At 42.6% G+C, this 24,448-nt stretch overlaps 1 protein-coding gene across 3 annotated transcripts; it reads left to right on the top strand.

Annotated features, from left to right (window-relative positions):
* The first annotated feature begins 1,089 nt into the window (after nt 1-1,089).
* inpp5b (inositol polyphosphate-5-phosphatase B) lies at nt 1,090-24,416 on the top strand. 3 transcript variants are annotated; one of them, XM_084472090.1, is made up of 23 exons: nt 1,090-1,340; nt 1,782-1,861; nt 2,289-2,386; nt 2,547-2,576; nt 2,825-2,935; nt 4,367-4,501; nt 7,813-7,909; nt 9,560-9,730; nt 11,734-11,835; nt 12,295-12,409; nt 14,109-14,225; nt 14,528-14,715; nt 15,257-15,368; nt 16,026-16,135; nt 18,452-18,587; nt 18,888-18,998; nt 19,900-20,065; nt 20,867-21,102; nt 21,433-21,534; nt 21,769-21,853; nt 22,466-22,593; nt 23,206-23,317; nt 23,941-24,416. In XM_084472090.1, exons 1-23 carry the CDS (start codon nt 1,284-1,286, stop codon nt 24,054-24,056), a joined length of 2,715 nt encoding a protein of 904 aa, XP_084328216.1. In that variant the 5' UTR covers nt 1,090-1,283; the 3' UTR covers nt 24,057-24,416. The 3 variants fall into 3 exon arrangements, with proteins under 3 accessions (XP_084328216.1, XP_084328214.1, XP_084328215.1); XM_084472088.1 differs by lacking the exon at nt 1,090-1,340 and having other exon boundaries at nt 1,419-1,861; nt 23,941-24,415; XM_084472089.1 differs by lacking the exons at nt 1,090-1,340; nt 1,782-1,861; nt 2,289-2,386; ... (1 more) ...; nt 2,825-2,935; nt 4,367-4,501 and adding an exon at nt 4,985-5,063 and having other exon boundaries at nt 23,941-24,413.
* Nucleotides 24,417-24,448: the final 32 nt, after the last annotated feature.

The raw sequence follows: 24,448 nt of genomic DNA, 5'->3' as shown, positions 1-24,448 counted from the left end.
ACATACACGGGGCTGCTGTGAGACAGGCAACCTTCGTGTAACTGCTATTAAACTCAGAAAATAATCATAGCACAGTTTAGAAATATTTCCGTTTGACCAGTACCATATATTCCCAGTAGAGGGAAGGTCCCTCTTGTTTCACGTAGACAAGCTAAAAATATAGCTACCAAGGCAACTGATAATATATTTGAAAGATAAAGAAAACGTTCGATTAGGCTACGTTTAAAGTGGACTTTTTATATTAATGTTTCTTTTTTTCATAAGCTATTTTGTGCCTATTGCGTGTGAATGGGAGTCATTTTGGGTACTATCTTCCATTGCTTTGGTGTGTTAAACGTGTGTTAAAAAAAACCCTATGAATGTGGGCACGAAGGAAGGTTACCCATCTATGTGTGGGTCTGTCCATTTCAAAGGAAATGTGAATGTAGCCCACTTTTGATTGTTAACAGTGGTTGCAAAGTTTAAATTCATGAGTCCAGATGTTGTCAATGAAGATCCATTGATGAATCTGAAGGCACTTTATTCAAAAAGAGAGAAAGAAGACAAATTAAATATTTTTAGTTTTACTGAGGTCTTTAAATGGTTTTGCTGAATCATAGCCTACAGTATGACTTTATGGCACAGAACTGCCTTTGTCTACTTTGTAATCTTTTTTCAAGTGTATAGGATGAATCTGAACCTGTTTGATGAAGTCTATTTTTCAACATGATACATGCTGCCTGCCATAAATAATATTAAAAATGTGATAGATTTAGGCAATAAATGTGTCCTTTTCTTTTTATCATGTAATAAAAAACCAGACAACATATTGCTGTGCTAAAACATAGAAAATACGAAATATAGTGCGACATTAAAAACATATTGAAAAATCAGAATTGAGACATTGAGACACGAGGCTATTATAGCCTACAATACAAACTGAGATTTGTATAGGCCTAAATCTATTCTTGTATTGCCGGGGGATCGGTATCACATTTTAATCCAATTAAAATGCCTCTCATGACAGCCTAGCTCTGACGTCACTCGGGGGTCGGCGGAGTGAACTTGAATCACTGCGTGGCAGCCTTTCCCTGCCCGCTTGCGTGGGGAACAAGATACGCAACATCTGGACTGAAAGGGAATCACATCAGTTTGGTTTTAAAGTGGCCTATTTAAAAGTTCGCGTTTAGACCGTTATAGCGTTATGTCTGCTACTTCGATTCCATTGTAGTGGCTTTTCTTTTGAAACGTTAAGCTTGATGCAATGTGACAAAGTGATTTGACACATTGCAACATTTCATCAAATGGACCAATCCGTTGCAATTCAAGAGACCCTGGCGAAAGAAGAGAATTGCCTCATAGTATCCTTTACGATCTGCATTACCTCGGTCTCGAAGCTTTCTTGTCTTGAAGTTTTACTAGTGACGTAGGCGTTCTCCCAATCCGTTTTTGTTTACGATTGCAGATATAGTACTATCTTTTATCTACCAGGTACAGACTGTATAATCAGGTCTCTAAATCAATTTTTTCCATGCTAAAGTTCAGTGTTGAACTTCAATGATAATAGTAGCCTATTTACTTCTAGATTTAATTGTAGCCCATTGGAACATTTTGAGTCTTTGGTCAAACCTTCAGTAACGCCTTGACACCACAAGATGGCAACATCGCTTCATAACGCCAAACCCCTGCACTGGCATTCTCTGTATACCTGACTGCAATGTAACATAGGCCTGCCTATTCGTTGGAAATAAGTCGTTGTGTACCCCGCCCTTTACTAAACATTTACTAAACTGCGTGAACATGCAGTGCAATGTATGGTCGATTTGGGAGAAGTCAGAGAGAGCCGCCTCCTTGGTTTGGTGGAGTGTGCCAAGGAACATGCGTAAGTAGCAAAGTACCCCTTTGGAAGCCCTGTTTCTTGTGAAGACTCCTAGGTTCACACAGAAATCTGTAAGAAATCTGCCTGAAATCTGCCTCTACAATAATTATTGCAACTATAGATTTGCACTAGCTATGTAATAATCATATATTTTTATTTAAAGACCAAACAACACGTTGACAACTGCTCAATAGCAATCAAAAATGATACTTTTAAATAGTTATGTTAATATCATTTACAAAGCATATTTTCAAATAGATAATATAGATATAGGAACTTTACATTATATAAAATATTTAAACTGAAAAAACAGCGCCTCTGTAGAAAACATATAAAGGCCAAGAGGATAAACACACACACACACACACACACTGAAATCCCACATGTAAGGGTGCAACATTTAGTAACGGCTGTATTGTTTTTTCTTCAGGCTGTTTATTTACACTCACAGACGGATGGCCATCACCGCCGATGATGTCTCCTTGGAAGACATCTTCCCAGTCTCCTGCCACTTTGAAGTGGTAGAAGGTGAGTGTTTAGCACTGTTAGCCGAGCCATGTGTGTAATGTGACCAGATGTCTTAATACTATATATATATATATATATATATATATATATATATAGTACTTTTTTATTGTTGTGATATTTGAATTCAGTTTTTATTCAATGCTTTCTATCTTCTCCTCAGTGTCTTCACCTGATGGACTGGCTATTGTGGGTGAGTATTTTTTTACTGTTTCGTTAATAATATTGAATGTCAAAATTCACTTCTGTTGCTAATGTTAAATGTCTCTTTAGTAATTATTTGGGTCTTTTTTGTATTTTTTTATATTTGTTCATTTGTCCATTGTTGTATCCCTAATTAAATTGACCTTTGAAGCTTATCAGTATCCGAATGCCCACTTTCTACCATAAAGCAATGTCCACACTACAACAGATAATGTGTCAACTCCTTTCCACTCCCAGGTGCAGACACCAGGATAAGGGTGAGCTTCCAGCAGGAAGTGCTTGCGCTCTCCCTTCCTTTTGGCTCCCATTCTCGCTTCTTCCTGGGGGAACTGAACAAGGCCTGGAGTGGTAAGGAGGGACTGTCTTTTATTTTTTTTACCCTACTTCCAGGGTGAACTGCTGTTAAGACTGTATTCTGAAAGTCTTTCTAGTGTTGATCTTACTGGGCAACAAAGTCCATTTTGATTCAGATTCGGATTTGTTAAGACAAGGTTAACAAGGTTATCAAACAAAAAATCTTTTATAATTTGTCTTAATTTATTCCTTCTGCATTATTCATTCTCATTCACAATGTTCTATCCAAAACCACATCAGGACAAAATATAGATGGTCTTTTTTTAAATGTTCTAATGGGAATAGTGTGGGTTAGCAGCTGAGGGCATGTCAATAACCACATGCTAATGCTCCCCACAAACCTGCCTGACAAGGTGTGGTGCCGTTGTCTTGTTCACGGCGACCGTGCCGCAGCATGTCAACGTATAAAATTGTCTTCATTATGGTGCTCCTGTACTAATATTAAAGCTTTTAATTAAGTTTTTAAGTTAAGTTTTAAGTAAGCGACCCAGGCAGAGGGGACCTTTTGTTGTAAAAAAAAACCACAAGCCTCACTTTTTACTTGTCATTGACTATGGGATGTGACGAAGCATTGTCAAACACATCAGCAGAGAGACAGAGTGAGAGACGGAGGGAGAAAGAAAGAGGAGGAGTTTTGAACCACACACTCATAAGGGACAGCTCTTTCCTTTCTACCCTTCTAAGATGTTTGGGTTACATTTTTCGAAGGCATTTGTTCAAACTCAAACCTCTCCTACAGAAGTTAGTGTGTACTTTCTACCTTCTTCTACTTCCACACTCTTCTCCTCTAACCGCCCAGTGAGGTGGCCTAGGATGAGCCTGGGCCCGTGCCTCTTGTCAGGACTGTGTCAGATCTGTCACTGACCTACGGTTCTTCACAACCTCTGGGATCTTTCTCCTTACACCAAGGTTGGATGATGGCAGTTTTGGATGGTGGATGTTCACTACGTCACAAAGGAACCACAGTGGCCACCGTTTAGCAAAGGGTGGCAATTTAAAAAGATGGAAAAACATCAGGCGCCAGTTCTTAGCAGTCAGAATGAGAGGAACCATCAAGGTAAGCAGAGAAAACTGGAAAAACATGAGGGAGAAACAGGAGCATTAGAGATAATACTACAGGACTTGATTTCCACTGTGTGATGTTTAAGCAGAATGTTTCTCTCACTTTCTTTGTATGTGTGCTAACTTGTGAACATGTAAAGTCCATGTGCCTGAAGGGCTTGTCCTATGGTGTTTAACTTGTATGTACCATCTTTAGGTATATGATTATACTTTTTTGTGTAAAGGTGAATAAATGAAGATAAACATTAACTCTAACATTTGAAATTCTCACAGTCAGGGTTTGACAACTTAACATGTTTTGATTGGGTTTAATTGAAACATCATTGTTTTATTTTATTATTTTTTTTCTGTTTTTTTGGGAAGATGTTTGCAAGTCCTCACACGTCCCAAAGTTTGAATGGCTCCAGAAGCACAGCAAAACCACTGGAGGACAGGCAGCCATCAAAAAGTCCCATGTCTCCCTCGGAGCTAGGGTGTCTCTACTCCAGCAGAAAACAGGTTTGTCATGTACATTTATCCAACTAATTAGCCAAAGAGCTGTTACATATTCATTCAGACTACTGGCTTGTCTTACTGTTAACAACATTAAAATATTTGTTTTCAATGTTCTTTGGCAAATATGTCTTTATTATATTTCAAGAGGTTAATATTACAAATATCCCTTCCTCTCAGAAAATGTTTAACCAACACATAAATTGTAAACTCTGTAGGCCTAGTTGACTGTTGAAGGTAACAGAATTTTTTTATGTGCGATAGAAACCGTTACATTCATGGATGGATGTTTATAAACGAGTTACATTACACTTTGCCAGACTCAAACAATAAATTCTGAATCTGAATCTGAAGTTTCCAGTTGATTGCTTCGGTCTATCGAACGATTTGAATACAACCCCGCCCACTGGTGCCGACGTCACTCCGTCCACAAGTGATTGCTCGCAGCTCTGTGAACGCTGAGTAGCTCCGCCCCCCGGGATGCGAACAGGTCCTGAGATTTTATCCAGTTTTGTGCAGAATGTGTGGGAGCGGTACGGGGAGATGTCTAATGTGATCAAAGAATCTGGTATGAGAAACATACATATTTACACATCTCTTAAAACCGGACAGAGACTTAAGCATAGATTATGAATATCATTGACCAGTATTTTGTCATCTCTATTGCTAATAATCTTAGCTCGCCAGATTGCCAAAGGAAAGCTAACTTTAGCCTGTTTGCTAGAAGGAAATGTTTCACTAACCATCATAGCTAGCACCCTGTGTATACTATAATTATCGTCGTGTTTTTATATTAGTGGTCTTGCCGTTCACCCCTCTATAGGCAGCTAATGAGATATGTAGTCTACCCTCAACTCGAATATGTAGTCTGAAGGGATGTGATTATTGGACATTGTACATTTCTTTCCTGTACCGCTGGGTTTCCTCTTCAGCCACCTAGTTATTTATTACTACAGATTGTCATAATCGATGTGACATGAGTTTCAATACTGTTAAGTGACAGCCTGTAGACCGAAGTTATGCAATGAGGAACCTGGAACCGAGGGAGTGTAAAAGTTATGAACAACTTCGCAATAGTATCGGTATCGTAAAAGGTTGGCACAAATCGACTTGTGATTTGTTTACCTCATAATTATCATGTACGTTTAAATCTATTCAATATATATTTGTAATGAAAAGATATTCAATATATTTCCATGTATTTTAAATTAAACTATTATTGGTCATACATGAGTCACTATGTTGGCATTCCGGTTGTTTTGACAAATGTTGCTCTTCCGCCCATGATTCTACCGTATATTGCAATTCAAAGCATGTTGTACTATATGCTGCTTTATACGAATGTTTATTTCTATATTTATTATTTACTTAACTTAGAATCCAAAGTCCGACATTGTGTAGGTTACTATTGAAGTTGCTGAGGCCCCTAACCTCTCCTAGTTTCGCCTTTACAACGTCAATCGCTCGTGGAGCAATGCGAGTAGACTTGGCTGGGTCACTATTTATTACATTGGTGATAAAGAACAGAATTATGGTGATGTCTACATAGTGCAGGTATAAATAATGGATTGTGTCCATTATTTAAATCGCACTGTGTGGCTTACGTTTTGTAAGGCCTCCCATGTACAACTTGTATCGTGCAGGTTGTAGGACTGTTGGATGCTTCGACAATGAGGTCCTTTGAATTCAAAGTCCAATAGCATTAAGATAATACGGTTCTGTTTTGCATTTACAAAAAAAAGCTGTATAAGAGCATAGGTACAGGGCCTGCAGATGAACCCTTTGTGGTAAAATCATGTGGCACACTATCAGGTAGCTCCAACTGGCATTATAAGTTCTCCTCCCAACTCCTGGAGTGGACATGCTGATTAAACATCCCTTTCAACATGTGCTTGTGAAAAATCACAGTTTGGTGTTGAACCGGTGGAATGCTGGACCGCTCCACCCACTCTTGAATAATTGGACTGCAGTCTATTATTCTGTATATGTTTACTGGTAGGTCGATTTATTTGACAAATGGTCAACAAATGTAGTATTACATATTAAATACATTTCTAAGCCGGTAGATTACAAAAAGAAAGGTTTGACCCTGTGTGTGGGCTTACTGTGGTATGTCTGGATAGTCTGGTGGTTAGGGTAACCCCAACGTCAAGGCGATTTGAAATGAGACAAAGAGACAGCCTCACTTTACAACATTTGAAGCTACTACCAGTAGCAGGTTACTGTCGGTTACTGGTGGCAGATGTTGATAAAGGCGGCAGGGTGAGGATACTTACTGGCCTGGTTATCCATAGTGACTGGGGCTTACAGGGATTCAGAGGACCGTGGCTTGTGGAAGGGGTGAGACTTACACTGATTTGACTAAATGAAGAATGAGTACCATTACCGACCAAGTAATACTTGTGTTTTACATTTAAGTATTTTGCTTTTTCCATTTTATTGGTCGTCTGTAAAGTATCATAGGGATGTTCCGTTTTTAAGGATGTTTTTTTTTAAACTTTGATATTGGCAGGAATTATATTGTAATTCAGTTGACATTTTGAAACTGTAATTGAGTCATTGAGTGGTTTGTGTCAGGACAGTGTGAGGAAACTGCCTGGGTGGGGCCAAACGAAAAAAGATAAAACATGGGTTCCCTTTTTTTTCGAATAAGCCAACCATTCACATGATGGAGAACTAAACAGAGCGGCAGAGAGCAGGAGCTATGTTGTCATGACGACACAGGTCCTGCCTCGCTCATTAGAATGCAGTACCGCATCAAAGAGACCGTCGCTACACCACGCCAGCTGAAAGGTGCACCGGCTACGGCTGGTGTTTGTGTACGTTTGCCCTCCGAAATCAATTGGATCAATTCGATAAACAATATTATTATACAATATTTTTGCTTTGTAGAACTGCTAATCTCATTATGATGAGCCCTTGCAGGCATGGGATTTCATTACGTTGTGTGTAAATGGGAAGAGCTCCTATTAGTTTAGTAAAACAACTGTTCACGACATGGAACTGAATACATACTTCAGATTGTTTTTTCGTCTCAAAATGTTGCCCTGTTTTTTACCTAGAAATGTGTAAGTGTTGGGTTTTTGTGCTCAGACAGTAGAAGTGCATTTGAAATTACATTTACATGAGAATGCCTTTCAGTGCCACTCTTGGGTGTGGTAGTCCTTTCACGTTTTCTGACTCCCACCCTTCCTGTTATTTCTTTGCATTATTTTCCATGTTGTATAACTTTGTTTTCATTACTATGTTTGTCGTCACCTTTCAAAACCAATGCTTACTCTCCCTTCCTGTTTCCCCTCCCGGTTCCATCCAATCAGGAAAAGCGTTGAGGCCGGAGAGGAAAGGATTGGCGGAGGAGGGGCTGCGGTCACCGGTGGAGGTAGAGAGGTCGAGAGGCCCGCCCATCCCTGAGAGGTAGATCACTGGGGGGGCCGGATGGGGGGAGTCCAGCAGGGGCAGTAGAGACCAACCAGGGGATACCCAATCTCTGATCTAGTACTCCTACTAAATCACAGCAGCACAGAGCCTGGTATGGAAACCAACAACTGCAAGGGAGATATTCTACAGAAGAAAACTCATTAGCGTCGGTGGATGAAGTTTGGATTTTGAAGGGGATTTTCAAAAGTCTAAATCTGCACAGGCAATGGTCATGCTCAAGACCTGGTAACATCACCGGATCACGGCCAGTATGGTTGTGAATTCCACTCGGAGCGAGCAAACCAATCACAAGACTCGGCTGTGGACGTATTTGAATCCGAGACTGCTGACTACTTCAGCTTCTTTTGTTTGCAAACAAGTACCTTTTTTCAAGAAAACTGCTGGAAACTGGACAGGTTCCAAAGTAAGGGAGCCACTCTCATTCCCTGAGTTTTATGGTGGTAAAGGTATCCCGTCATCTAACAAATCAGACATTTTTGATTGTAGACCACTCAATTCCATCACTATCATAGCTCCACCACAGGTGCGTGATTGCAACACTTCTCAATAGCGGAGAAATGTAGGGAGGGGTGTGTTTTTTTTTTTTTCAGGGGAGGCTGTTTATTTCTTCTACTCTTTTGTGCTCTCTCTCTTACCAAAGCTCACCTTTAACCGTTTTAAGTCTCAAAAACCCACAGCCTTGCGAAGCATGTGTGATCTACGGAACACCCTATTCGTGAGGGAGTGTGCCACTGTAACACAGACACTGCTATGCGTGTCTATTTCATGTTGAATCACCAAGCCCTCAGCCAATCCACAACAAGTAATTGTTGATCTAACATTTAATCAGCTAAAAAAGCCACTGTGGCACTTTGGACTTGGCACCAATCTGCTCCTTGGCAGATCATACAGATATGATAACCTGAAAGGAGAAAGCCTGTCCTAGGATATATCCTCTCTCTCTCTTTCTGCCCATCTCCTTTCTCCTCTCAGTCGCTCTCTCCTGTGTCTTTCTCCCCATCCTCTTCCTCCCCTCCCCCCGGAGCTCTTATGTACTGACAACACATAAACACAACACATAAATAATATCCTGGGAGGGTGTTGCAATGTTACGGTCTCCCGGTCGACCAGTGTGCTTGCAGTTTCGGGTCAGAACTGAACAGCCAGAGCGGTGGACGATCGATGGCGCCGGGTTTTTAATGGAGCTCTGTCCGTGGAGAAACCGACATGGACAGGACCTCGGTGGTCGAAAAGGAAAAGCCAACCATGCACACGCACGCTGTGACTGCAGCACTAGCAGTGTGTCACGCTGGTGTTTACTGAGCCCTTAAAGAGATGTCATCCTATGGTGCACCTAGGTGTTTGGAAGAGAGCAGGACGCATCGACCTACTGGATCCCCAGAGTGACCTTTCACTCTCTTTTAATTTACTGTTATTAAGCCTTTGTACTTTGGGGGTTGTTCAAAGTCCTGCAGCTGCAGGTATGCGCACTGCGTTTTGCAGACAATGGAGATGTGCACAGTGCAGGTGACCCTGTGTTCTTCTGCACGTCTATAGACAACCATGTGCATGTGAGTGTTCACTGATCTGTTTATCTGCCTAGTTCTCCTCCAACACCTGGTTTGTTCTTCTTCCGTGGTCTCTCAGCGAGGGTGGAGCGGGCCGGGAGGGTCGGGATGACATGGTGCGCTCTTCCTCGCACACCCCGGCCAATAAGGCCCAAATGCTGGCCATGCCCAAGTTCGGCCTGCGGGACAACCTCATCCGCTGTGAGCTGCTGAAGAGCGAGGACCAGTACACGCACCTCCAGAACTTCAGGTCAGTCCCTCTGTCTCTCGCGCCTCCTTCCTGGCCAACAGAGTAGCGGAGGCCTCCAGAGTTACCTCTTCTTTTAATTTCTGATCCAATACCAGTCAGCGGTACTGTGACTTTAAGTGTTTTATTAGATCAATCTTACAGCCTACCCAGTGGACTGCAGTACCAACTGGTTGGCTGGCAGATTGATCAATCCATCCTGGAGGACACTCCCACTTGTTATCATGCAGCTAACGACATCAACATCACAGCTGGTGATGCAATAGGGGTTCTTTAAGTATCTACTGAAAACCTGTAAAATGTATTTGTCTCAACATGATTCCAATGCTGCTACTACTCGCAAACAGCTGCTAAGCTAATAGTTCTCCCCATGACATTCTGTTCATGCGCCATAAGTGAGGCGATCAATGCTTCACAAAGTGTTTCCCAGAGAGACCGGTGGATCGGATAGAGTTACAGCGCTTTTGTTTTGTTTTCAGGCACTTGGTATGTTATGTGTTAAGGGGTATAAACAATTTAAAACACAACAAAATGAGAAGTTCTTTGGCCACATCTCAGTTATCATTAATTGATTAGGGTTGTCAATCTATTAAAATATTTAATTGAATGATTTGAGAATAACTTATTGTAGGACCCTTGAATTAATTTAGAGCTTGATCATGCTGGGATACAGGTAGAGATTTACCAAGCATCCTCAATGAGAGTGGGTGTACATGATTCTCATACTGCAGCTTTCAGACACATCAAAGGAAACAAAGGAGTGACCATCGTGGACAGTTAAGGATTCACCATGGATGGAGAGACCAAATTAATTTGAAATACTTCATATGAAATATTTCCACAACATTTGTCCATAGTTAATCGAAATTGAATTGCACAATTTTTAATCTGTTCAAAATGTAATCTCCAGAGAGATGCAGACTGGTTATTCCTATAGCTAAGATCGATGATACGGGACATATTTATGGTTAAGTGTAGCCTAACTTTATTGAAAGTCGGGGTGATCTGAAGACTAATTACATTAAATGCAGGACGGGCATTAATCGCCTCAGTGGCTGAACATAATGACGGCACATCTCGTCCAACAGTCCTCTCTGTGTGATCTGCTGCTGTAGTTGCTAGTTGCCGTCCGTCAACAAGGCAGCGCTGCTCCGTGGTGCACGGCGCATTTCATTGAGGATGAATGTCTAGCGACGCAGAAATATTGTGCCGGTAAAACTAATTAGCAAATACGCCATTATCATAGCGTTTATCTCCCAACCCTAATATTTATATATTTATAGGTTCTGAAATTCTATAATCAATTAAACAGCCATCTCAAGAAAAGTGCATCAAGTGCATCTCTGCATTTTTCATCTGTCAAGAAGCTTATGAAAGCTTTCCTTGTAGCTTGGTCCTTCTCACTGCATCAAGGTGGGCTGTGATCGGTTGGTCCCCACTCTGGCATGGCACTGCTCAGTATTGAAGGCTTCTATAAAAAGGCAGAATCGATTGTTTGAATTTCTGCACACTCAGTCCTGCCCTAAAGCTCTTTCAGATGTTTTGCGTATGAAGAGAATAAAGTTGTTGTTGGAACTGTTTTTCCATTGTCTGCTTTTGGTGGTTTATGGTATGAACGTTTGCCCTCATAATTGCTTACCTTTATCCAAAGAACCTTTGAACCTCTTATATTGGACGGTAGCGACGCAATTTGCAGTGACCAGTGGACTCGAGATATAAATGATCCAACCAGAACATTTCAGTAAGGAGTGAAACACCCTAGTAACCAGGGTGCCTACCCCTCTATGTTTTCAAGTTGCAATGTCCTGGTGTGGAGTAATTGAAAGAAACATAATGAAGCAGCAGGTTTATCTAAGCCACACTGACCCCTAGTGGCCTCTATACTGTGTGTGAATAGATGTTTTCTTTCCTTCCTTTCCATCAGCCTTTTGTTTTTCCTGGTTCACTCTGTCAGAACGCTCTCCGTCTTGCCCTGATCTGTCCTCTCTTTCCCTGTTCCTCTGCAGTTTCTTCCTGGCCACCTACAATGTGAACGGCCAACCCCCAAAGGAGAGCCTGGCTCCCTGGCTGAGCTGCTCTCCCAGCCCCCCTGATGTGTACTGTGTGGGGTGAGTCTCTCTCCCATACTCCTGTTCCCATATTGAGTGGATCAACGCAATACTATATAGCAATAACGCTTTGCCAACAGCCCAACATGACACATGTGCACACGCACGCATGTACAAACATCCATCCTGGTTATTATGGTGGGAAATGGGGCGATAGCTGGTCACTGATATTTCACTGTGACCTATCGGCCCTTTTATAAAAAAAAAATAAAAAAAATAAAGATTAAAATGTATTTTGAAATGTATATGTTAAGTAAAACTTAGTAATAGATTTGTTGTCCTGAAAGAGGAAATTAATTTCCCCAGACTATGGGGCATAATCTTCTAATGCGACATATGCACTTGGATAGCCATGGAAATATTGGTATATCCAAATACAATGTACAGTCATCCATATGTCAAAATCCATTAGCCTTGCCTAGTTGAACTAGAGGATTGACCAGGTGTTCCTGCTGCTAGGTTCCAGGAGCTGGACCTGAGCAAGGAGGCGTTCTTCTTCAACGACACTCCCCGGGAGCCAGAGTGGATGCGGGCCGTGTCCGAGGCACTGCACCCCGACGCCAAGTACGCTTTAGTAAGCAAACACCCTCCTCTCTCCCTGCCCCCCCTTTGCAGCATCAGACATGCTTGCATTACATTGAGATCTTTCAGGTGCAGCCAGTCATCCACCGCAGTAGCAGAACACTGAATAAGTGACTGTCATCCTCCTAAATCTCCCCTCTCGGCCTCTGTCTCTCTCCGTCTTGATTCATTGAATTTTGTGTCATATCAGTAACGGTAGCCACTTCACATTTGTCCTCCAAACGTAGAATAAAGCATGTTAATGCTAGTTGTATTTCAGTTTTAATAAGTGTGTAGTCTGGTCACAAACGCTTCACATTGTGTGAGGACTTGGCGGGAAGGTGATGACTCTGCAAACTGAAAGGGAGCGTTTGTGTTTTTTGTTATTGTATTTCTTCCTCTTTTGTGCTGATCTCAGCGGACTGGCTTCCTTCTCCCATGGTGGCTTTTATTTCAGCTTTTTAAGCACCACAGTATGTTACACTAGCCAACACTGAGTTGTGATTTTAAGATTTAGTAATTTGACAAACCATTTATTTGTTCTTGTTTATTCTGCATACCATCGGAGCATTAAATAATAGTATCCAAAATAACTGTCCACGTGGTGCATGTATGAGTATGGCAGGCATCAATTTATTCTCTCAGGGATTCAATTTTGTGTGATTGCACACATTCTCAGCCTGTTTTTTTTTTTTTATATATATATAAGTGGATGATACCGGAGAGGCAGGCGTTCCTGCAGGTAGTTGAGGTCCCAAATGTGACAACATAACAAGTAACAAGTGCAAATTCATCTACAAAAAGGGAGTATGGGCCCGGTGGGCAGTACACTATAGCTAATACGAAAGAGTCTGAAATTAGTTTGGTTTGTCAAAGAGGAATTGAGGAGCAGGAAGCAAGCACCTGATACGATGTGAATTAATGTCTATTGATTTGTCGGCTTAAGTTTTAGCTTTGAGTTAGATATTGGGCCACTCCACCACCTTTCTTTGATTCTCGAGATAATTGTGAGCTAATGTAGTTGGGTGGAGTAGCTTTGTTTAATGCTGGAAATACATCTGGTTTCACGTAGGCCCAGGATATCCGTCTTATTATCAACAATTAAATCCTGGACCACGTGCGCTTTAGCTGAAATCAATCTTCTTGAATCCTATTTTGAGCTCTTCCAATGTATTAATGTCAGAGTGAGTTTGGTTACCACTCAGCTCTGAGGAGGTTAGAGAAATAGTGACATTTTTACATTCGGACTCCACCTGCGTGTTTTACACCTCGAGACAGTGAGGGGCAGCACCACAGTACTTATAGGTGTGTAAAACCAGTTCTTATCCAAATGTGTGTTCAGATAACCCTGGTGGGTGAGGTGTGGTGGAGGTCTGATCCAGATGTTGTATGTGTATACAGATGAAGGTGGTGGGTGGGGTTGGGGGGAGGTCTGATCCAGATGTTGTATGTGTGTGCAGGTGAAGTGGGGTTTGGAGGAGGTCTTATCCAGATGTTGTATGTGTGTGCAGGTGAAGTGGGGTTTGGAGGAGGTCTGATCCAGATGTTGTATGTGTGTGCAGGTGAAGTGGGGTTTGGAGGAGGTCTGATCCAGATGTATGTGTGTGCAGGTGAAGTGGGGTTTGGAGGAGGTCTGATCCAGATGTTGTATGTGTGTGCAGGTGAAGTGGGGTTTGGAGGAGGTCTGATCCAGATGTTGTTTGTGTGTGCAGGTGAAGCTTGTACGTCTGGTGGGCATCATGCTCTTGGTCTACGTGAAGCGGGAGCACGCTGAATTCCTCTCGGAAGTGGAGGCCGAGACGGTGGGCACCGGCATCATGGGCCGCATGGTGAGGACCGACGTCACGCCCCCTCCTACCTGGGACGGATACTGAACATCTGAGACCGGATGTCTGCCATGTGGAGGAGACTCCTCATTGATGATTCACTCTCTCTCCATCTGTCAAAAAATTTTTTTTCCTCTTTCTTTCTCTCTCCATTTCCATCTCTTATTCCCCCGCCCCCGGCATCACTATCTCTGCCCCCCTCTATCCATCTCTCCTTCTGTCTCTCTCACTCTCATCATGTCTGTCTCCTATTCTATCTCTGTCTCTGTCTCGGTCTGTCTCTCCCTCCCCCTCTCTCTCCCCAGGGAAACAAAGGTGCCGTGGCCATCCGTTTCCACTTCCACAACTCTGATGTGTGTGTGGTGAACTCTCACCTGGCCGCTCATATTGAGGAGTATGAGAGGCGTAACCAGGACTACCGGGACATCTGCAGCCGACTGCAGTTCAGACTGCTGGACCTCAGCCGCCCTCCACTCAACATCATGAAGCACAAGTAAACATGCTCTTATTGTGAAAATAGTTCAAGTGTCTTATTCTGTAATTGCACATGCCCTTACTGTCACATTTAATTAAAGTAATCCAGGGTATGTAGACAGACAGGTAGGCCATCCAAACATTTTATTTGGGCCGAATGAAATGATCTGACTAACAGGCCTGCGATAGAAAAAAACGTAGAAAGTCAAAATGTGCTTTTTGTTAAAATGATCAAACATGCTCTTATTGTTGCAAACATGTCTAGTAACCAAGCTCTTATTTATGAGAGAAAATGTTTCCAATAGCTCAACCATAGCCAAGCTTTTGTATCAGGAATTTCTGACATCTGCATTTCTGTTATCTCAACTATTTAACACAAACACTATGCACTCTCCAGCTCTTCCTCTCCAGCTATTCACTCTATGATTCTGCTATACACTCTCCAACGAGCTATACACTCTATGGCTCTGCTACACACTCTCCAGCGAACTACCCATCTCTTCCCTGACCATCTGTAGTTGATGATCTCTAAGTGTGCGTCTCTCTCTGCCTGTCCTCAGTGTGGTGCTGTGGCTGGGAGACCTCAACTACCGGATCAGTGATCTGGACGTGGATCAGGTCAAGGAGTTGATCACCAAGAACGACTTTGAAACCCTCCATAACTATGACCAGGTACTGCTACCCCCTGATAGAGGGCTTTGATATGAGCTGCACTGCAGGCAACATGAAAAGCATTGAACAGGGTAAGTGGGCAGGATTGTGGTTAGGGGGTTTGACACCACAGCCCAAAGGTTCTGGGTTCCAACCCCAATAATGCCCACAGTCGCTTTTGCCAATCAAAACACTTTTAAATCGTGCATTAGTCAGTCCAGTCACACTCACTCATTCATTCAGACATGCATTCACACGCACGCACACACGCACAGTGGAACTTGAGGGTTGTGCTCCTATCGTCGCAATTTCTTTGAGATATTGCGTCTAGGAAATATGAGACCAAATGCAAAAAAAAGTTGCAGAAAAGGAACCTATTTAATGTATGCATACACCAGTCTCCTCTCTAGCAGAGTGAGCTCACAATACAGTTTCACTGAGCTATTTAAACACTTGGCCTGTGAGTTGCCTCTGTTCTCATCAAGCAGAGGAATGCATCAGGGGATCACTGATTCCTTGTGACCGGTTTACCCCAGGCACAAAGGCCATCCTTAGATAACACTAGGAACAGATAGGGTGGCTAGATAATACAAGGAATAGAAATCAAAATGAATAATAATTCAAAACAATAATTTTAATTCACAACAAGATATGGATTTTTTCCATTCCACTCCTCAGCTGAAGCGGCAGCTGGACGAGGAGGCGGTGTTTGAGGGCTTCTTAGAGGGAGAGATCCAGTTCCAGCCCACGTACAAGTACGACACAGGCTCCAACGACTGGGACACCAGGTGACCACTCATCCCTTTGTGTCACTTTTTATCGATTCATATTCTATTCATTAGGGACCGAGCCAAACTTGGCAAGGACCCTATTGAAACCCTCATGTTTATTCTTCTTCTTCTTATTATTATTTTTCAGAACTTCGACTGCATTTTTCCCCCCCTGCACATATTCGAAAACTCATTTTTTTTTGGCACATTTGTGGGGACTGGTGAAAAATTTTATAATCTAGCCCTCAAATTCACATTCGCCCCTAGGTGGCGCTATAGCAACTGTTCAAAAGTGCAAACTTTGCACAAGCATATCTCGCCACCGGTTTGACCTACATTCATCAAACTTTGCACAAACATGCATATCCTCATGATGAACAAAAAAGTCTCTTGAACTGAACACTTCCGGTAGCCATATTTTCCGCCATTTTGAATTTAGTTAAAAACAGTAAATTCCCCAAGGATCCCAGGTTTTTCGACTTTGACCAAAATCCTTTGGCACTTATCATATAAGGCCCATTATCTTCAATCTGACTTAAGGATTAGTCTGTACAATAGAGTTTAGAGCACCAATGAGTTCTAAAAGTGGTGTGGTTGAAACCTCGAAAATAGTTAATTGCTCATATCAACGTCAAGTTGGACGCCTATGATGTTGGCCCCAATACAAAAGTTGTTCAGAATCAAATTCCGAACAAGATAAAGTCAACATATTTTCAAATGGGGCGTGGCATCGAAGTGGGCGTGGCCTGACACTAAAATCGCCACAGTTCATAGACGCAATGTTTGATTTGAGCGGGACCCACTCAGTGGCCGTTAGGTACCAAAATTCTAACTGCTCAATTAAAATTAAGTCGATTGAAAAAAAAACATGGCCGCCACAGGCTCTGGTGTCAGGGTAAATCACTGTGCGGAGACCGTAATAGTTATGAATATGAAATTCACAGGACACGTGTAAACTGGTGCCTCTAGCTCACATACCAAAATTCGTGTTTCTATTTTTTGTAGCGCCCCCTACAGGAACTTTAAAATGCAGCCCCTACATCACGTTTCACCAATATGTATGAAACTCGGTAGGCACGTACAAGGTCACAATACCTACAGAAAAGCCTCTTGGACCCATGCCCCAAAACCCACCGGAAGTCGGAAATTTTAATTTTTTCATTTTCACTCTCGGCGGCCATTTTGAATTTTTTTCACTTTTTGGCCTTGTATTTGAATGAACTCCTCCTAGGGAATTTATCGGATCTGCTTCAAAATTGGTCAGTACAGTCAATAAATGGTGCCGAACCAACGCCGTGCTATTTGTGACTGTACGTTGAAGGGCGTGTCCGTGGCGTGCCGTCAAAGTTGTCCATTTTGGAATTCCGTCGCCTTGTATTTGAACTAACTCCTCCTAGGGAATTTATCGATTCTGCTTCCAAATTGGTCAGTACAGTCATGAAATGGTGCTGAATAAACGCCGTGCTATTTGGGACTGTACGTTGAAGGGCGTGTCCGTGGCGTGATGTCAAAGTTGGCCATTTTGAATGGAATTTCACTTTTTCGCATTGTATTTGAACAAACTCCTCCTAGGGAATTTATCGCATCTGCTTCCAAATTGGTTAGTACAGTCAAAAAATGGTGCTGAACCAACGCCGTGCTATTTGTGACTGTACGTTGAAGGGCGTGGCCGTGGCGTGCCGTCAAAGTTGGCCATTTTTGAATTCCGTCGCCTTGTATTTGAACTAACTCCTCCTAGGGAATTTATCGGATCATTGATGTAGGGTTAATAATGTTAGTTAAAGTTGTTACAACATGTAATTCAGTTAAATGTGGTCTTACATGTTAATGTCAAAACAATCAGTAGGACACCACAGGGCACCTCTGCTTCTACAGATTACATAAATTTGCGAATTTTTTTTAAAACTGCGCTTTTTTAAAACTGCGCGCAGTGATGAACGGGACCTCGTGCCGGCTTGCGGCTGCGTCACGTGCGGTCCTAACATGTGCACATCTTGCCAGCACACATGTTACGACGGCACGTGACGCGGCCGCAAGCCGGCGCGATTTTTTTTTAAAACTGCGCGCAGTGATGAACGGGACCTCGTAGTGGCGGCTGCAAGCCGGCGCGAGGTCCCGTTCATCACTGCGCGCAGTTTTAATTTGAATATATCTTTTCCTGAGTGTGTGTGGGAGATGGCTGGTTTAACCTGTGCACATTGATTTCTCAATGCACAGCATCTGTAAACAGATGTGTGCCTCCACCCGGCCCAGAGTCCAAGGAGTCTGACTCAGGGCCAGGGTTGTGGCTCCTTAGACCAGCCTTCATCCACTCATACTCCCTCATTCCTGTAGTGAGAAATGTCGAGCCCCTGCATGGTGTGACCGGATCCTGTGGAGAGGGAAGAACATCACGCAGTCCAGTTACCAGAGCCACATGACCCTGAAGACCAGCGACCACAAACCAGTTAGCTCACTGCTTCAGATTGGGGTGAGAAACAGATCCACCTCAAACACATCTGGCCCTTTCCCTGGCTCCTTGCATGCTCTTGTTTTGAAAACACAATTGAGTTTGTTTTTACTCTCCTGAAGTAGGCTAATCTTTGTAAAACTAATACCAGTTTTCAGTTCCGTGTGTTGGTGGAGTTTTGTTTTTGAACCAGATTCCATGCTCACTTAAAAAGTGTATATGAAACCTTAAGTTAAGGTTACCTAACTGAAAATCAATGTGGAAGGCTTTTATTCAGAAGTTATTTTCATCTCTGTGTGGTTCGGCCGTCTTTATCTCCAGATCAAGGTAGTGAACGAAGAGGCCTACAAGAAGAAGTTTGAAGAAATCGTGCGTACGATAGACAAGATGGAGAACGAGTGTATTCCATCTGTGACGTTGTCTAGGAGAGAGGTAATATCCTTATAACATCATGTTCCTTTCTAGGGGTTTGATGGAACATCGTGCCTTGAAATATAGTTGTAAAGAAACAGGACAATATGTGTTATTGAGATGGAAAAATGGTGTGCGACATCAGGTTATCCAGTCCTCTCATCTCTTCATTGCTTTGTTTGAACAGCAGGGCCAGGGTTTCCCACAGCCGTCTATAGGCGAGGTACAGTGCCTCAGCTAAATGACAGACTGCCCCCAGTAAACAAATTAACTTTTCACAATATCATAGAAATAGAAACTTGGAGAGGGAGAGAGCCTTGTTTTTCTCACTTCTACTCTTTTCAACTCTTAAATTCTGCTTACAGCAGTCTCTATAACCTGTTGGATTTGGGTAATCTAATGCACCTTGTTTTTTAATTCAACCCATGATATTTTGACTCTAGTTTTAGGTGACTGAGAATGATGATTGGACTATTCAAAATTCTTTGAAATAAAAAACCCAGTTTATTCTTTCAAACATATTCTTAATTTGAATATCGTTTTAATAACTAATCGTCAACCAAATATTGTGTATTTTATCGAATTAGGAACTGAGTGATCTTCACACCCCTATTCCTTTCTGAACATTTTAATAATCAATACTAACTCATTAATATTTATAGTGTCAATGTTAGATTGTAAGCTTTTACCTGCATTTTTGCAAATAATATACAATACAGATTAAAGAGATACAACAAATAAAATACAATATTACAAAAAAATACCAAAGTGGACATCTGACCACTATTATTCATTGCACTATGTAAATATACAGTTTATGATGCACCAACCATGTGCTCACTGCAGTTCATTGGATTGTATGACAACACGGCTATGCATCTAATGCACCCCCCCCCCCCCCCCCCCCGGTGCGTCCTGCCAGCTCCACTTCCAGGACGTGAAGTACATGGAGCACCACACGGAGAGCCTAACGCTGTACAACGACGGCCAGGTGCCCTGCCAGTTTGAGTTCATCAAGAAGCTGGACGAGCCCACCTACAGCAAGCCCTGGCTCACCGCCAACCCTCCCAAGGGCTTCCTGGCTCAGGGTGGGTACCACTGCACCGACCCAGCGCTGCACCTCTGCTTTTCACTATTTGTACATGAAGTCATTGAGCAGACGGCTTAAATCCAACACGGCTCTCAAGTGAGACTGAGAGCAATCCAAGCACTCAATGCTAAATTGTAGTAGCTACAAAACAATAGTATTGTGCTGCACCACCGCATTAGAAAAAAACTGGTGGAGCTAGGGGTGTCCTCGACTAAGGTTTTGCATAGTCTAATCTGATTGGTCAGGCCAGACCCAATGTTGACTGATCGTCGGTCCCTGTGTAATATATATATATATATTTTAAAGGATTAGCCTTGTTCAGACACAGGTTAATGGTGGACGTTGTCAACGTCCAAATGTAAATCAGACAATACCTTCGTTCAACTCGTCTGCTCTCGCGGTGTAAGCTGAAATTGGGCAGTTGGCAATCTATTGAAATCCATTATATTCCAAACAGTGTTAAGCTGCTCCCATAGCTACACCTCTGTTTTGTGAAACCCAGGTAATCGCATCAGACTGCAATGGATAGCTGTTTTTCTCAAATAGTGACAAAAGAATTGTTTTTACTCACGGACTTGGAGATTGAGGCACACAATTACAATTCTGTGCAAAGATACTGGCTGTGTTATCGGCGATAATATTGCAATAATAATATTATATAATAATAAGCAGCATCAAATTATAATTAAAACTACATTTCCCATTTTAGCGGTGTCATTGCCATCAGAATTATACATCATGTATCCTAGCATCAGCCACCAGCGTCAATCCCCCCTGCTGCTCTGCTCTCTCCCCCCAGGGGCCCAGGTGGACATCGACCTGGAGGTGTTTGTGAACCGCTCCACTGCCCCTGACCTCAACCTGGGTCTCCAGCAAATAGAGGACATCCTGGTGCTGCACCTGGAGCGTGGCAAGGACTACTTCCTCTCCGTGTCGGGGAACTACCTGTCCAGCTGCTACGGGACGCCCATCACCACGCTGTGCCAGCTGAGGGAGCCCATACGGGACATGCCCCTGCCCACAGTCCGAGCTCTGGTGGGAGGCTGTCTCATATCCTACTGTGACGAAACGCTAGCTTTTATCCAGGAAGACATCAATTGTCACTTTAATGTTTTTTTATTGTTGTGTTCAAGTCAAGTCAACAATCAATTGATCGCATAATGCTGTGGTACATTATTCTGGTAATATATTGATGTTCTGAGTATGAATATATCCATATAATATTAGTATTCAACTGTACATTCAAATCAAGTAAATTATCTCCTCATCACATATGCTCTGGTACTTGATTTTGGTTATTGTTATTATTGATATGAGGATTAAAAATTAAATGAGTCCTTATGCTGTGTTGTCACCTGATCCCAGACAAAGGGTGGGGAGAATTCTGAGGTGGGGGAAAAGCCGCTGGGCATCCCTAAAGAGATCTGGATGATGGTGGACCACTTATTCCGCAACGCAATCAAACAGGTAGAACGCACTGACACACTGGTTTGATGGTTTTGCTGCTCCATTTGTACACTTTTCCTTGAGTTTTAAGTACCTGACATGGGAAATGTATATCATATATTCAGTTGACTTTGACCTATCTCTATTTCAAGCTCTTGTGTCCAGCAGACACATTTATCCAATGCAACTTCAACAAAGATGGTGATGGGTTAAAATGATCAGCATTGCTCTGGCTAACTCCCACTCGCTCTGCAGGAGGATCTGTTCCAGCAGCCCGGCCTCCGCAGTGAGTTCCAGGAGATCAGGGACTACCTGGACACAGGTGTACCAGACTCACTCCGTATCCTTTTACAGGGCCGACTGTAACTCAGGCACTCTTTGACCCACTCGATTCCATAGAGAAACGAGGGAGGGACATTTGGATGGGATTTAATTGTCTGGCGTAAAGTTCTTACAGGTCTCTTACACGTGCACCGAAAGTCGTTCTTTCTGCTACCTGATATTTGTGTGTCTGACTGATATTGCGGATACGTCTTAATAAATGCAGTATTTATGTATATCACCGCAAAATGAGTCAGAATTACGGAGGTGGAATCCTCACCTGCATACCTTTTGTGTCACGTCCTGCCTCCTACACGCTCTCCCCAGGTGCAACCTCTCACATAATCTCCAATATGTGTGAACACGTCTGATTATGTTATGGGGAAACTCCTGATCATCTCCAGACCTGATTCTCTGGAGTTTATGTGTGAATGGCCTATTTGAGGAGGTAAACGAGAGTAGTAGATTTAGGAAATCCAAAATATCAGTTTAATTTTCCATCCTGAAAAGATACATAATCCACTAAATTAGATCTTTGCCATGAATGACGAAATAGGACAACGCCTCCTTTTCTTTTACCTTGGAGCATGTCGATATGCATAGTTGCCCCCCTTGACCTTATGACCCCCAGCTGGCAGTAACCACTCGGTGGCCGAGGCCCTGCTCCTCTTCCTGGAGTCCCTCCCAGAGCCTGTGGTGCCCTACTCCCTCTACCACCAGTGTCTGGACTGCTGCTCCAGCCCCACGCTCTGCAAGAAGGTCAGCCCTGGGGTGCCAACGTGTGTGTGTGTGTGTGTGTGTGTGTGTGTGTGTGTGTGTGTGTGTGTGTGTGTGTGTGTGTGTGTGTGTGTGTGTGTGTGTGTGTGTGTGTGTGTGTGTGTGTGTGTGTGTGTGGACCGACTAATGCACGACTTAAAAGTGCTTTGATTGGAAAAAGCGACTGTGGGCATTATTGGGGTTGGAACCCAGAACCTTTGGGCTGTGGGTACCCTGTTCAATGCTTTTCATGGGGTACCCCTGTTGCCTGCAGTGCAGCTCATATCAAAGCCCTCTATCAGGGGGTAGCAGTACCTGGTCATAGTTATGGAGGGTTTCAAAGTCGTTCTTGGTGATCAACTCCTTGACCTGATCCACGTCCAGATCACTGATCCGGTAGTTGAGGTCTCCCAGCCACAGCACCACACTGAGGACAGGCAGAGAGAGACGCACACTTGGAGTGTGTGTGTGTGTCCAACCAATCAATCACATTCCATTTGGTGGAGGCTTTTATCCGAAACGTCTAACATTACAATGAGATCAATTGTAGGCTTGGGAGGCCCTGTGCGTGTGTGTGTGCGCTTTGTTTTAAATAATGAATTTGTTTCCTCCCAGGTCATTTCCAAACTACCTCAGTGCCATAAAAACGTGTTTGACTATCTAGCTGCCTTTCTCCGTGAGCTGTTGAAGAACTCTGAACACAACCATCTGGACGTCAACATATTAGGTGAGAACGGAAGGAACGGTACAGCAGCTGGCCAGAATCTGTACTCTCTGTACCGACTATTTTGTGAACGTATGCAGTTTCGCACACCCAAGAGAAGCTATTTAAGTCAGACCTGATGTTTCACCATCGGATTGCAAGTATAATTTGGGTGACTGTGGTGGAAGATAGTGTTGTGAATAAGGTCTTCAACTCCCAGCCCACAGGTTTGATCCCTGATGTCCGAAGCCTATTAAAGTAACATTATGATGTGAATAAAGGAGAAAAAACTGTATTGAACAAATCTGATCTCACAATAGTTTCCACTGATTCCACTTATTCTGTATTAATCATAATATTAATTATTATAATGAATTATAAGTAAGGTGGATATTATGACCATGCTATACACATTTCAAATGGATTCAAACATGTAAGGCGATTACAAGTATCGTCTCGCAACATGAATGTTATGAATATCCAAGCTCTTGTTCAGTTCCCTGTCACTTTGGATGTTGTGGTTGGGTTTTGTTTGACATGGCCTCTCTCTCTCTCTCTCTCTCTCTCTCTCTCTCTCTCTCTCTCTCTCTCTCTCTCTCTCTCTCTCTCTCTCTCTCTCTCTCTCTCTCTCTCACTCTCACTCACAGCCACTATATTTGCCTCCTTGCTGCTGAGATCCCCGACCAAGCAGGACCTTGCAGAAAAGAGGAAAGCTCAGGAGTTCTTTCAGCACTTTCTGATCCAAGAAACAGTTCAAGACTGAACATCCCTGCCAATCATTCCCGATCGCATAACCGATACTTACACAAGATCTATGTACAGCCCAGTATTTCTAATGAAGTATGACATTTTCTGTATTAGTTGACTCATGTATTAGTTGACTCATTGTATAGACAGTACACATAATAAGTTCAGTTGATTTCAGTATATTTTATGTTTTAATTATTAATTGACCGATTTTCTTTTTGAAGATCAAAAGCAGCTGTAGGAAGCTAACATTTTATTAAATGTATATTATCATTTATTTAAACAAAAATATAAAAAAATACAATTATTTGTATTTGGATGTAACTGTTGAAATTGTTCAGATTGTTCTTTTATATAAATATATATAAAATCATTAAACAAAACAAAATGGTGCCAAATATATTTTTG

The sequence above is a fragment of the Micromesistius poutassou genome (assembly GCF_964030765.1).
Source record: "Micromesistius poutassou genome assembly, chromosome: 8".
In the NCBI taxonomy this organism is placed as follows: Eukaryota; Metazoa; Chordata; class Actinopteri; order Gadiformes; family Gadidae; genus Micromesistius; species Micromesistius poutassou.
Note: the sequence above shows the minus strand (reverse complement) of the source record. Positions and strands in the feature narration are given on the sequence as shown.

What these genes read in the sequence shown, in the direction of transcription:
- inpp5b (XM_084472090.1), top strand. Translation starts at nt 1,284, where the DNA reads ATGGACCAATCCGTTGCAATTCAAGAGACCCTGGCGAAAGAAGAGAAT. An exon ending in ACTGAACAAGGCCTGGAGTG is followed by an intron (nt 2,936 to 4,366) that starts GTAAGGAGGGAC and finishes TTTTTTGGGAAG; the next exon opens with ATGTTTGCAAGTCCTCACAC. An exon ending in CCGACGCCAAGTACGCTTTA is followed by an intron (nt 12,410 to 14,108) that starts GTAAGCAAACAC and finishes TTGTGTGTGCAG; the next exon opens with GTGAAGCTTGTACGTCTGGT.